The sequence below is a fragment of the Phocoena sinus genome, chromosome 2, assembly GCF_008692025.1.
Source record: "Phocoena sinus isolate mPhoSin1 chromosome 2, mPhoSin1.pri, whole genome shotgun sequence".
NCBI lineage: Eukaryota > Metazoa > Chordata > Mammalia > Artiodactyla > Phocoenidae > Phocoena > Phocoena sinus.
Window position 1 is genome coordinate 3,932,973 of NC_045764.1, and position 14,557 is coordinate 3,947,529.

The 14,557-nt window shown below is 42.0% G+C and overlaps 1 protein-coding gene across 11 annotated transcripts in view; it reads left to right on the forward strand.

Annotated features, from left to right (window-relative positions):
* NSUN6 (NOP2/Sun RNA methyltransferase 6) overlaps positions 1 to 14,557 on the forward strand; it is an 83,515-nt gene that overhangs the window by 64,702 nt on the left and 4,256 nt on the right. For 3 of the 11 annotated variants that reach the window (XM_032622480.1, XM_032622491.1, XM_032622489.1), the window contains exons 10-12: positions 7,424 to 7,549; positions 9,183 to 10,577; positions 11,552 to 13,454. In XM_032622480.1, coding sequence (XP_032478371.1) covers positions 7,424 to 7,549; positions 9,183 to 9,395 — 339 coding nt within the window. In that variant the 3' untranslated portion in view covers positions 9,396 to 10,577; positions 11,552 to 13,454. Of the gene's footprint in view, positions 1 to 7,423; positions 7,584 to 9,182; positions 10,578 to 11,551; positions 13,455 to 14,557 lie in introns of those variants that run through there. The other 8 variants (XM_032622488.1, XM_032622485.1, XM_032622481.1 and 5 more) reach the window with 8 other exon arrangements.

Sequence of the window (14,557 nt, forward strand, 5' to 3'; positions counted from 1 at the left end):
GGTAGAGCCGATGGCATTTGCTTGATGACTGCGGAATGTGAGAACAAGAGGCATAAAGGATAATCTGAGGTTGGGGCCTGCGCCCCGGGGAGGACGGGAATCCGGCTCCAGGAGGGTTCAGAGGAAGAAGGTAGGAGTTTAGTTTGGGACGTGTCATGTCTGAGGGTAAAAATATTGAGAATGCAGTTGAACATATGGGTACAGAATTCAGAAAGGAGTCTCACCTAAAAATGTAAATTGGTGAGTTTTCAGTATAAAAATAGTATCTAAAGCCGTGAAACTGAATGAGCATATTTGGGAAAGTCTTGGTCCAGATGGACTAAAACAGCTACAAGATAATGAAATGCATCTGGCCTGGAACACTCTAATTAAAGAGAGTCCTGGTCATACAGACCATCACTTATTTATCCCAGACACTTGAAAAAGGTATCATATATGTATATATTTTTTCTTGATACACCTTTATTTTGTACACATTCATAAATGTTGTGTGTTACAACAAGCCTGACTTACTCTTCCCATTTAAAAAATAAACCATAAATAATATAAAGGAATCATGGTCTTTTTCTCCTTTATAAATCCTACCCATGAGTCTTTTTGTTTTTAATAAATTGTTTTGGAGTCTAGTTGATTTACAGTGTTGTGTTAGTTTCAGGTATACAGCAAAGTGATTCAGTTATGCATATATCCATTCTTTTTCAGACTTTTTTCTTATATAGGTTATAACAATACTGAATAGAGTTCCCTGTGCTATACAGTAGGTCCTCATTGGTTATCTGTTTTATACATAGTAGTGTATGTGTGTTAATCCCAAACTCCTAGTTTATCTGTCCCCCATACTGTTACCCCTTCAGTAATCATAACTTTGTTTTCTATGTCTGTGCATCTATTTCCGTTTTGTAAATAAGTTCATTTGTATCATTTTTTTTAGCTTCCACATATAAGTGATACTAATGTGCTATTTGTCTTTCTCTTTCTGACTTACTTCACTTAGTATGATAGTCTCTAGGTCCATCCATGTTGCTGCAAATGGCATTATTTCATTCTTTTTTTATGGCCAAGTAATATTCCATTGTACATATATACCACACATTCTTTATGCATTCCTCTGTTGATGGACATTTAGGTGGCTTCCATGTCTTGGCTATTGTAAATGGTGCTGCTGTGAACACTGGAGTGCATGTATTTTTTTTTTGTTTTTAAATTTTTATTTTATATTGGAGTATAGTTGATACACAATGTTGTGTTAGTTGCAAGGGTGCAGCAAAGTGATTCATTCATACATATACATGTATCCATTCTTCTTCAGAATCTTTTCCCATGTATAGGTTATTACAGAATATTGAGTACAGTTCCTGTGCTGTACAGTAGGTCCTTGTTGATTATCTATTTATATATATGGTAGTGTATATATGTTAATTCCAAACTCCTAATTTATCCCTCCCTGGCACCTTTCCCCTTTGGTAACCATAAGTTTGTTTTCTATGTCTGTGAGTCTGTTTCTGTTTTGTAAATAAGTTCATCTGTATCATTTTTTTAGATTCCACATGTAAGTGGTATCATATGATTTTTGTCTTTGGCTTATTTCACTTAGTATGATAATCTCTGGGTCCATCCATGTTGCTGCAAATGGCATTATTTCATTCTTTTTTGTGGCTGAGTAATATTCCATTGTATACATGCACCACATCTTTATCCATTCATCTGTTGATAGACATTTAGGTTTTTTTCATGTCCTGGCTATTGTAAATAGTGCTGCAGTGAACATTGGGGTGCATCTGTCTTTTCTAATTATGGTTTTGTCCAGATATATGCCCAGGAGTTGGATTGCTGGATCATTATGGCAACTCTATTTTTAGATTTTTAAGGAACCTCCATACTGTTCTCCATAGTGGCTGTATCAATTTACATTCCCACCAACAGTGCAAGAGGGTTCCCTCTTCTCCACACTCTCTCCAGCATTTATTGTTTGTAGGCTTTTTGATGATGGCCATTCTGCCTGGTGTGAGGTGGTACCTCATTGTAGTTTTGATTTACATTTCTCTGATAATTAGTGAAGTTGAGCATCTTTTCACGTGCTTTTTGGCCATCTGTATGTCTTCTTTGGAGAAGTGTCTGTTTAGATCTTCTGCCCATTTTTTGATTGAGTTGTTTGTGTTTTTGACAGAGCTGCACGAGCTGTTTGTATATTTTGGAGATTAATACCCTGTCGGTCACTTTGTTTGCAAATATTTTCTCCCATTTTGTGGGTCGTCTTTTCGAGTTGTTGATGGTTTCCTTTGCTGTGCAAAAGCTTTTAAGTTTGATTAGGTCCCATTTGTTTTTATTTTAATTACTGTAGGAGGTGGGTCCACAGATATTGCTGTGATTTATATCAAACAGTGTTCTGCCTTTGTTTTCCTCTAAGAGTTTTATAGTGTCTAGCCTTACATTTAGGTCTTTGATCCATTTTGAGTTTATTTTTGTGTATGGTGTTAGAGAATGTACTAATTTCGTTCTTTTACATGTAGCTGTCCAGTTTTCCCAGCACCACTATTGAAGAGACTGTGTTTTCTCCATAGTATATTCTTGCCTCCTTTGTCATAGATTAATTTTCCATAGGTGTGGGGTTTATTTCTGGGCTTTCTATCCTCTTCCATTGATCTATGAGTCTGTTTTTGTGCCAGTACCATACTGTTTTGATGACTGTAGCTTTGTATCGTGTTCTGAAGCCTGGGTGTCTGATTGATTCCTCCAGCTCCATTTTTCTTTCTCAAGATTTCTTCTGCTGTTTGGGGTCATTTGTGTCTCCATACAAATTTTGGTGTCAGGGTGATGGTGGCCTCATAGAATGAATTTGGGAGTGTTTCTTCCTCTGCAGTTTTTTGGAAGAGTTTCAGAAGGATAGGTGTTAACTCTCCTGTAAACGTTTGATAAGGTTCACCAGTGAAGCCATCTGATCCTGGACTTTTGTTTGTTGGAAGATTTTTAATCACAGTTTTAATTTCAGTACTTGTGATTGGTCTGTTCATATTTTCTATTTCTTCCTGGTTCAGTCTTGGGAAATTGTACCTTTCTAAGAATTTGTCCATTTCTTCTAGGTTGTCCATTTTATTGGCATATATGTGTTCATAGTAGTCTCTTATGACTCTTTGTATTTCTGTGGTGTCCATTGTAACTTTTCCTTTTTCATTTTTAATTTTATTAACTTGAGCCCTCTCCCTCTTTTTCTTGATGAGTCTGGCTAAAGGGTTATCAATTTTATCCTTTCCAAGAACCAGCTTTTAGTTTCATTGATCTTTTCTATTGTTTTCTTCATCTCTGTTTCATTTATTTCTGCTCTGATCTTTATGGTTTCTTTCCTTCTGCTAATTTTGGGTTTTGTTTGTTATTTCTCTAGTTGCTTTAGGTGTAAAGTTAGTTGTTTATTTGAGATTTTTCTTGTTTCCTGAGGTAAGATTGTATTGCTGTAAACTTCCCTCTTAAAACTGCTTTTGCTGCATCCTGTAGGTTATGGATCGTTGTGTTTTCATTGTCATTTGTCTCCAGATAGCTTTTGATTTCCTCTTTGATTTCTTCTGTGACCCACTGATGTTTTAGTAACATATTGTTTAGCTTCCCTGTGTTCGTGTTTCTTACAGTTTTTTCCCTGTAATTGATTTCTAATTTCATAGTGGTGTTGTCGGAAAACATGCTTGATATGATTTCAACTTTCTTAAATTTACTGAGGCTTGATTTGTGGCCCAAGATGTGATCTATCCTGGAGAATGTTCCATGTGCACTTGAGAAGAATGTGTATTCTGCTGCTTTTGGATAGAATGTTCTGTATATATGTGAATTAAGTTCATCTGGTCTGATGTGTCATTTAAGGCCTGTGTTTATTGATTTTCTTTCTGGATAATCTGTCGATGAATGTGGGGTGTTAAAGTCCCCCACTATTATTGTGTTATTGTCAATTTCTCCTTTTATGGCTGTTAGCATTTGCCTTATATATTGAGTTGCTCCTATGTTGGATGCATATATATTTACAGTTATATCTTCTTCTTGGATTGATCCCTTGATCATTATGTAGTGTCCTTCTTTGTCTCTTGTAACAGACTTTATTTTAAAGTCTGTTTTGTCTGTTATGACAAAAGTAGCAAAAAGTACTGCTACTGCAGCTTTCTTTTGATTTCCATTTACATGGAATACCTTTTTCCATCCTCTCACTTTCAGTCTGTATATGTCCTTAGATCTGAGGTGGTTCTCTTGTAGACAGCATATATATCAGTCTTGTTTTTGTATCCATTCAGCCAGTCTGTGTCTTTTGGTTGGAGTATTTAATCCATTTACATTTAAGGTAATTATCGATAATGTGTTATTGCCATTTTTGTTAATTGTTTTGGATTTGTTTTTGTAGGTCTTTTTTCTTCCCTTCCTCTTTTGTTCTCTTGTGATTTGATGGCTATCTTTCGTGTTGTGTTTGGATTGCTTTTTCTTTTTTGTGTGTGTCTATTGTAGATTTTTGGTTTGTGGTTCCCGTGAGGTTCTGATACAGCAGTTTATATATATATACAAGGTTGTTTTAAGTTGCTGGTCTCTTAATTTCCAGTACGTTTCCAATATCCTGCATTTCTACTCTCCTCTTCTCATATCATATTTGTGTGTGGATGATTTCCTACCGTTACTTTAAGTTTTGCCTTTGCCAGTGAGCTTTTCCATTTGTAATTTTCTTATTTCTACTTGTAGCCTTTTCTTTTCTGTCTAGAGAATTTCCTTTAGCACTTGTTGTAAAGCTGGTCTGGTGGTGCTGAATTCTCTTAACTTTTGCTTGTCTCTGAAGCTTTTGATTTCTCCATCAAATCTGAATGTTGTATCTGAATGAGGGCATTGCTGGGTAAAGTATTCTTGTAGTAGGTTTTTCCCTTTCATCACTTTAAATATATTGTGCCTCTCCCTTCTGACTTGCAGAGTTTCTGCTGAAAAATCTGGTGATAGCCTTATGGGGATTCCTTTTTATGTTATTTGTTCCTTTTAATATTTTTACTTTGTCTTTAATTTTTGTCAGTTTGATTAATGTGTGTCTTGGCATGTTCCTCCTTGGGTTAACCTTATTTGGCACTCTCAGCACTTCCTGGACTTGAGTGAGTGTTTCCTTTCTCACGTCAGGGAAGTTTTTGGCTATAATCTCTTCAAATATTTTCTCAGGCCCTTTCCCTCTCTCTTCTCCTTCTCAGACCCCTATAATGTGAACGTTGGTTCATTTAATGTTGTCCCAGAGGTCTCTGAAATTGTCCTAATTTCCTTTCATTCTTTTTTCTTTATTCTGTTCTGTGGCAGTGATTTCTACCACTCTCTTCTAGCTCACTTATTTGTTCTTCTGCCTCATTTTTTCTGTTATTGATTCCTTCTAGTGTATTTTTCATTGCAGTTACTGTATTGTTCATCTCTGTTTGTCCTTTAAATCTTGTAGCTCTTTGTTAAACATTTCTTCTTGTCTTCTTGGTCTGTGCCTCCATTCTTTTTCCGAGATCTTGGATCATCTCTACTATTGTTACTGTAAATTCTTTCTCAGGTAGATTGCCTGTCTCCACTTCACTTAGTTTTTCTTTTTGGTTCTTATCTTGTTCCTTCTTCTGGAACATATTTCTCTGCTATCTCATTTTGTCTGACTGTATGTGTTTGTGTCTCTGTTTCTCAGGCTGCAGGACGGTGGCTCCTCTTGCTCCTGGTGTCTGCCCCCTGGTGGATGAGGTTGGTCCTGGGGCTTGTGCAGGCTTCCTGGTGGGAGGTGCCTGCCCACTGGTGGGTGGAGCTGGGTCTCGTCCCTCTGGTGGGCAGGTTCATGTCAAGTGGTGTGTTTAGATGTGGCTGTGAGCTCAGTATGGCTTTAGGCAGCCTGTTTGCTGATGGTTGGGGCTGTGTTCCTGTCCCACTGGTTGTATGGTCTAAGGTGTTCTAGCACTGGAGCCTGTAGGTTGTTGGGTAGGCCTCGGTCTTGGTGCCAAAATGGCGACCTCCTGGAGAACTCAGGCCAATCAGTATTCCCTGGGACCTCTGCCACCAGTGACCTTGCTCCCATAGTGAGCCACAGTCAACCCGTGCCTCCCCAGGAGACCCTCCAAAACCCACAGGTAGGTCTAGCCCAGGTGTCTACGGAGTCACTGCTTTGCGCTGGGTCCCAGTGCATGTGAAATCTTGTGTGCACCTTCCAAGACTGGAGTCTTTGTTTCCCCTCGTCCTATGGAGGTCCTGCACTTGAGCCCTGCTGGTCTTCAAAGCCAAGTGCTCTGGAGTTTCCTCCTCTTGTGCCAGACCCTCAGGCTGGGGAGCCTGACCAGGGGCCCAGAACTTTAACTCTTGTGGGAGAACCTTGCGCTGCAATTATTTTCCATTTTGTGGGTTGCCCACCCGGCGGATATGGGATTTGTTTATATTGTGAAAGCGTCCCTCCTACTGTCTTGTTGTGGCTTCTTCTTTGTCTGTGGATATATTGTAGCAAACTGTCTTTTTTGGTAGGCTCTGATCTGTTTTTGTTGATGGTGGTTCAGCATTTCGGTGTGATGTTGGTGTTTCTGTGAGAGGAGGTGAGATCAGGTCCCTCTACTCCGCCATCTCGTCCAGAATCAAGGGCTGCTTTTAGTCTGGATGCTTGCTGCCTCTCTCCTCAGTGTGTGCTGGCCGTTATCCACTTGCTACGGGCTGTGCAGGTGCGGTGGCCTGTGCGTGCTCCCGGTACGGCTGGGGCAGCCATTGGCACCCTCTCCCATGTCTCCCAGTGGTAGCAGCGGCCCGCGTGCTCCCAGGGATAGCGGGGGTGGCGACGGGAGCCCGCTCGTGGGTCTCTTAGTGGTGGTAGTGGCCTGTGCCTGCCTCTGGAGCCCATGATGGCGGTGTCGGCTCGTGCCCGCCCCCAGAGCTTGTGTAGGCTGTGTCCTGTTGCCTTGGAGCGTGTGTAGGGAAAGACGCTCCTGTGGTTTTCCCACCCCTCCCCCCAACAGTGGTGCCTTGCCGTCTCTCATGGGCCCAGGCTTCTTCTGAGTGCAGCCTCAGTTGCCATTCTCCAGCCTCTTCAAGGTGTCTTCACACAGCCAACCCTGGTCCTTTCCCGGGACTGTCTCTGAAGCCCAAGCTTCAGCACCCAGCGCCCCACCTCCCCACCTCCCCATACCGGCAGTTGCAGGAAACTTTCCTTCTGCACAGCTCCCTCTCAGGGCCGCAGGTCCAGTCCTGATTCCTTTCTCTCTCTCTCTTTTTTTCTTTTTTCTTTTGTCCTGGCTGGTTATGTGGAGGTTTTCTGGCCCTTCTAGAAGTCTGAGGTCTTCTGCATCTTCATGCAGTAGATGTTCTGTGAGAGTCGTTTCACTTATAGCTGTATTTCATGTATATATTTGTTTATATACATTATATTTAAAATGTCCACTTGCTCTTGCGATACTCATCATCCGATCACACCTGTCTTTAGGCAGCGGAGCTGCTGAAGCCGGGGGGCGTGCTGGTGTATAGCACGTGCACTGTCACCCTAGCAGAGAATGAAGAACAGGTCGCCTGGGCCCTCAAGACACTTCCTCACCTTCAGCTTCAGCGCCAGGTGAGGGCCATTGCCGTTGTCTCTGGGTGATCCGGTAAGTCGTGGAAACTTAGGCATGTTGATAAACACAGAGAGTGATGTGAAGAGACGCGGTACACAAGGGTTCTCTAATGAGAGCTGTTCCAGACAGCTGCTAGAGGATTTTCACGTCCTGACCCAGTTTTTCCAGGCCTTCACTGTCTACGGTTGTGTTAAAATGCCACAGAGCTCAGGGGTTTTCTGCAACATGTTTATTTGACTTGTGGCTCTTCGTGTTACTCAGAATTTTGTTTCTAAAACCCTTCCTCCACCCCTCGGTCCTACAATTTTTCTGACAGGGCAAATGTTGAGCAGTTTTCTCATATCACACCAAAGCCCAAAGAGGCTTTAATAACTGGGATATCAGAAGACTAGCCAAGGGGGGAAATGGTTCAGGATTATTGCTTCCTTCTGGATCCTTATATAAGATAGGGAACATTTCAAAAGGTGTCTTGTACTTTATTTTATCTAGCACTGTCTTTCCATTCTGGTTTTTATTAAAACTATATTTATGACTAGATTTTTTAGCCCATGATGTTTGAGATTAGGTTTAAATCTGTGGTAATGCTCACATTCATTCAGATAAACTGAACATCTAACGTCAGTTGTTCCAGTACAGAATTCTAGTAAGTAATTGGAATATACAGACAGAAGGCAATCTAGAGATGGTTTCTAGATTCAGAAATTAAGATAAGTGCATTGTAGATGAAAGGAAGACTTGAGAATTCACTTGAATTTGATGTGTGTGTATATACATATACACTCAGTATATACCTAAAAGAGATGGAACTCCCCCCCACACACATGGGTTAATAAACAACAGGTTTTCAGATATAAACCTAAGAACATATATCTTCAGTAACACAAGCATTTGTGAAATGGTGACTTAAGTTACGCTTATGCATCTTTTGTAGTAGTGGTTTGCACAGATCACTCAGTTCCTTATGATTCTGTATTCCTCTAAACTAATCGAGGCAGCCTTAGTTTTCTCGTCTCTTTTAATATCCTAGTACATTTAAAAACAACAACAAAAAAAGAGAACTTTCATCATCCAATAGGTGTGGGCCAGAGAGAGGCATCTTCAGATGCCCAAGAAGCTCCTGCCAGTTCTGGGGCGTCTGCCAAATAAAGCTGGGTTTTCATCTCCTGCTGTAACTGATAATAATGTTCCACTTGCTAAGTGCCCACCCTGTGCCAGGCCCGATACCACCCTACTTATTTAAGCCTCAGATCAGAGTATTTCACCTGTTTCGTAGATGAGGAAGCAGGTACGGTAAGTTACTTTCCTCAAGTCGCACAGCTAAGCTGTGGCAGAGCTGTGATGTGAATCCACGTGCTTCTAAGTGTAGAGCCCAGGTCTCCTGCATGTCGTGGGCCTTGATAAGCATAGGGCCATCCTAGGGACTCAGTCGTCAAGTGGCTGCATGTTACCACCCTCCCACTTTTACTACCCGGAAAAGCAGCATGTCCATTTCACAAAAATAAAAGGTATTTACTCATTTTTCTGTTTCTGGAATTGGTGGTAGTTACAGCTCAGTTTGTCCTTTTACGTAAATGGTACACGGGCAAACTTCCCGACGCGAGGATGTTTGTGCTTATTTGTCTCCCCGAGCAGGACCCACAGGTTGGAGGAGAAGGGATGCTGGGAGCTGGCCTGTCATCTGAGCAACTGAAACGGCTGCAGCGATTCGATCCCTGCGTGGTGCCGTCACAGGACAGCGACACTGGTTCTCTCAGAGACGCCAGGATAGAAGACACGATGTGGCTCGCAAATAAGGATTGTATAGGCTTTTTCATTGCAAAATTTGTAAAATGCAAAAGCACGTAGGAGAAGGATCCTTAGAAATGAAAGTTCCAAACATTTTCCATTTTTTTTAAACCAAAAACTGTGTCAGGCCACGTGATTGATGCCGTGGTTGCTGAGGAAACAGAAAAGGCTGCCGGCTGTTCCACCAGGAATCAAGAGACTGTACTTCACACAGGAAGTAGCCGGGGGTGGAGGGGGGCACTTGTGTGTCTAAAATACTGTTCCTTTATGGATTTAGCGGAGTATAAAGAAAAGGAGATGCCTGAAGATGTCTGGAACATATTTTCATTTGGGGTCTTTGTTTTAATTTGTAAAGAATGCAAGTCATTTTTAATGTTAAAATAAGTGGATTTAACAAAAGGAATAAAATTAGTGGTATTTAATTTGGTTATAAAACACGTTTTCCGTTATTGAGTTCCTTCAGAACTCAGGGTGTGGGAACTATAACTTATTTATCAAGTGCCAGGAACGTAGCTGGGGATTTTACCTGACTTTTTCTGTTTACTATTTGGTAAATCAACCCTCTTTCAAATGAATTCTGGACTACTCCCAATAACAGTCTCCCTTCACTATGCTGACGTTTTTTCTTCTGTCATATTTTCAACTAAAACCTAAAATGAATTTTTTTAAACTCTGTAGATTAAAAATGAGACTTGCACAATTCGGGTACCTTTTATCATCTAATGGAATACATACCAGTTCCTAGAGACGTGACTGGTGAGAAAACCATCTTGTGAGAGCTGGGAAGTGGCCAGGCACTCAGAGCTAAGCCTTGGTGTTCTCCCTCTGAACAGAAGCAGCTCCACAGAACACCTTCCCCAGACCAAGCAACTGTGACTAGGTCAAGACGAAACAAGACCCCTTCACCATCAGACCTGAAATCCCCCAAACTGCAGAAGTGACCAAACATCACCCATGGCGGCCAGTATAAGTGGGCGGCCTTTTTAAGATGAATTGTAACTGTAGGCTTGCTTTTCATCCTACCTGCTTTTTAGATAAAATATATTAAAATACCCAGCCATAGTTTAAAAGCTATCTCACATTGTGTTAAATACATCTATCTTGTTAATTCAAATCACCTCAAAATTTCCTGAGCCTCGGACAACTGCCTAATATATTTTTTTTTTCCTTCATAGGTCTCCGTTAGGGATTTCTTGAAACTTCCTTGTATCCATGAAGAATGCTCATCTCGTCTCGGATCAGGTGAGATCTTCAGAGGCCTCTGCTCTGAGGAAGCCTTTCTTGCACACCCTTCTCGGGGGCTGGGTCGGGCATGTCTCTCTCTACACCCCTCGCACCTCTGTCTCCTCCTGTCACGGCACTCGATACATCACTCTAGTGTACGAGGCATGCCCTGGACCCCTGCCCCCAGGCTTGGGAACATTCTGGAGGCAGGACTGTGCTTTCTGTACAGCTTCAGAGCAGATCATTGTTACACGCTTATCGAACGAGGGAGAAACCCCAATCAGGCGTCCTAAGATTCAAACGTGTGACTGACTCCTTTCCGTCCCTCATTCTGCCTGAGAGCCAGTAGATGTCATCTGCCTGAAGAGAGACACTGTTGACCTGTGGTGCTTCTGCTTCTAGGGCTCGGCGTACTTCCTTGAACTTTCAACATGTTTTTGAAAAATACACAAAATCCATCCCTTCTCATGCTCTCGGCAGAGCCTTAGGTGCCAGGCTGGGATGGAAATGGTAGGGAAGGAGCCTAGTAGCAAATGTGTAAAGTTTTGATTAATACCAATAAATATCAAAATACAAGCAATGCAGGCAAAACAAAAGAAAAATATTCGCATATTGAAAACAGTAAGGACAAATAAAAAATATTGTTAAAATTTGTTTCTTTAACATAGACATTTTTCAGTGGGTTTTTTTCTTTCAAAAAATAAAACTGGAAAATAAAACATTCAATCTTAAGGAACACAGACATATAAGAAAGAATATGATAATAGGACAAAAATCAGGGAAATGTGGAAGAGAATGAATACACTCTCTTTTAACATATTTAATGTTACCATAGTTGTATCTGTGAAACAGAAGCATTTTAATTCAACAGTGAGTACATTTTACTTCAAAACCGTGTATCACATTTTAAACAGTAAAGTACAAAGAGTTAAAAATATAACACGATTCAACAACTGACCCAGAGCCCTCTGATCGCCTGTTTTCTCCAACAGCATGACTCTTGACGTGTTAGTAAGATTAACCAGGAGTAGCAGCATTGTGTCACTGAGCAAAGGGCGAGGAACTGAAGATCCATTCTGATGACGTTTATTTTAGAAAGGAAAAGTACAGTTCAAAATCGGAGGCAAGAATCGCAGACCATATAGGATGAAGGTGGGAGAAAGTTGGCTTTGCCGTGCTCAGGCCTTCAGAGGCCTTTGACCTGCCGGAAGCTGTCACTTTTCAGGTGTCGTGGGGAGATGACCACAGCCCATCAGTGATGGGCAGCAGCCCCCAGGATGATGCGCCACACACGCGAAGTGCAGGTGAGTATTTAACATACTTTCAGCTGTAAGAATCATTCCTAAAATGGCACTTAATACGACTAATAGTAGACAGCGCAGAAGCCAGCTCTTTAGTTGTTTGCTGTGAATGAATGACTTTAAACCAGGCTTGTCGAACAGTTCAGTGTAGCTGACAGTTGAAGGTTTAACGTGAATGCAGAGCAGACCATGTTAAAATGTGGCATTGTCCCAAAGTACAGAATAACTAAGACATCCTACGTTTAGCAGCACCTTTTTGTAACGGTAACTTAAGTGAGCAGTAGAGAAAGAGCAGAGGAAAGGCTGAAATGGGTGTGACGAGAAAGACGCAGAACTATTCAGAACTTTTCCAGCATTTTCTAGGTTAACTACAACAGTCATGATCCTACAACTGAGTCTGTTAAGATGAAACCTTTGCTGTGTGAAAAGACTCGAAGTTTACATTCCACGAGTCAGTGAATATCCCATTGTCCTTGGGATTATTTCTTCAGTTACATATTTAGTCCACACCGTTTACACATATGCCCACTCTACAGTTTTCACGTAAGCGTGCTCTTTTGTCAAATCCTGCAACAGAGATTTTGCGGAATACTCTGATTTGGACTAGTGTGTTTCACAGTAAAGTGAGAAATGAAGAGTCCAGGCCAGAATTTAAAACATGGAATCCGTTAGCGTGATTCTTTGAAAGGGGTTAATGGTAGCAGCAAAGAAGATACATACCAGTTAGACTTCAAGAATTTACACATTCCAAAGCCATGAACTGGGATGAAACTTCGTACTAGGAAGGGCCGGGGCTGGCGATCATTGATGTGGTACCGTGATGGACAGCTGACTGGAAGTATTTTATAAAAGTAACTTTAGTTGGAATACGGTTTCCCAATGATGTGAATATTTTACATCAAAAATTTATATATTATGACTACTGTTTTTATATTCAATAAATAAAGGTATGTCAACAGTACAGAGCTAATTAACAAAGAGATTGAGGGAAATGGTTCCTGTATTAGCTGATAAAACACTATGTTAACTCATTTTTACAACTCTGAGTTTTCTTTGGGGGAGAGGAATAAGGAGTTAGATGTGAAACAGTTGTACTTATAAAGGTCCAAGATATATTTGGCAAGAACCTGGAATAATCAAAGAAGCGAAACAAAAAATAGCTTAACTTACTTAACAAAATAATAATTTTTAATGTCCAGGTCTGAAGGTAGGCAATCAAGACAGGCGTTTTCCAGGGACAGACTTCAAGTGCCAGGTACTTGCATGCCTAATACTGTCTTACCTGTCCAGTCTTAACTGGACAGACGGACACTTAGGAGAGACAGGGGAGGTTTCAGGCTCAGCGTGACCACCACCTTGTGGGCCGCGTTGGGCGGTGTCCCTGACGCAGGGCCACAGCATCTTCTGGCTTCCCCTCAGAGCAGGTGTCCGACGCAGGAAAACCTCAACGTCTCGTTCACTTCAAGTCGCCTCCTTTTGCCCTGATTTCTTGCGAAGAGCAGAAGCTTTGGTTATAAGAAGCACTTCGAGGTTGTGACGGACAGTGAAAGTGTCGGAGCGGGGGGAACACAACGGGCACGGCGGGCGAGGTGAGGTGAGGAGATGGGGGGGGGAGTCGGGAGCATCTGTGTAAACGCTTCTCTCTCAGACGAGAGATCGTCGGACATTTCCAGTGAAACACTCATCACAGTGGCCCGTGTGGCCCCTCTCCAGGAGCCAGCGGGGGGGGCAGCTCTCCGGGGCGTCCCCTCTGGCGGCGTGTGCCCTCCTGGCCCCTGACGGCTCGGCGGGCCACAGCAGCGCAGCGAGCCGCGGAGCCAGGCGGGTGGACGCCTCGGCCCCGGGCTGGCCGCCGCTGTCGTCAGCGTGCACGCCCGTCACTGGCTCGTGTGCACGCGGCTCCCAGACTCCGGTGCCGTGACCTGAGACACTGGCTACGCAGGACGTGGCCGTCACAATCAGTGTGAACGGCACGGAGTGGAGCAACCCTTGGAGTTTGGTTATATTTCCCAGAATTTATGGTCACAATGATTAACGTACAGGGATGGAGGAACATTCAGAAATCAAACCTTTTCAAGTCAGGCAGTCACACGTATTTACAGTATGTACAGACTCTCTACTAGAACGGGAATAGGTGTCTAGACGACGTTATTACAAATTTCCTGAAGGTGGGCATTTCTAGTCCCTGTAATTCAGAAAGCAAATCTGCTGGCTTGGCATTAAGACTCTGAAATAGTGTGATCAAACTGATTGATATATATATATACATATATATATATATATATATATATATATATATATATATATATCAAATAATTATATAATTATCATAAGAAGGTGTGTGCAGAAATAACATTTACAAACTGTCTATACAGTACACAATGCGAGTACATAGAAAATAGATTCTGACTTTGATCCCCTTGGTGTAAGGCAAGACAGTCTGTCCCCAAGTTTAGTCAGTCAGCCAGAGGTACAAGCGAGAAACAGTGGTCCGCGGATGAGTATGCAAATCAGGTACCTACATATGCAGATCAGGCGCCTACATATTAAAGGTCGGGAGAACCAAGAAATTCCACTTTTTACGTGGGCCGCTTGATTCTGGCCCGCTGGATACATCAGCCACATTTTCGAAAACATCAGCTATGCTTCTTAAAATCCTGATGCCACCTGGATGGCAACAGATGAGACTGTTCAAGT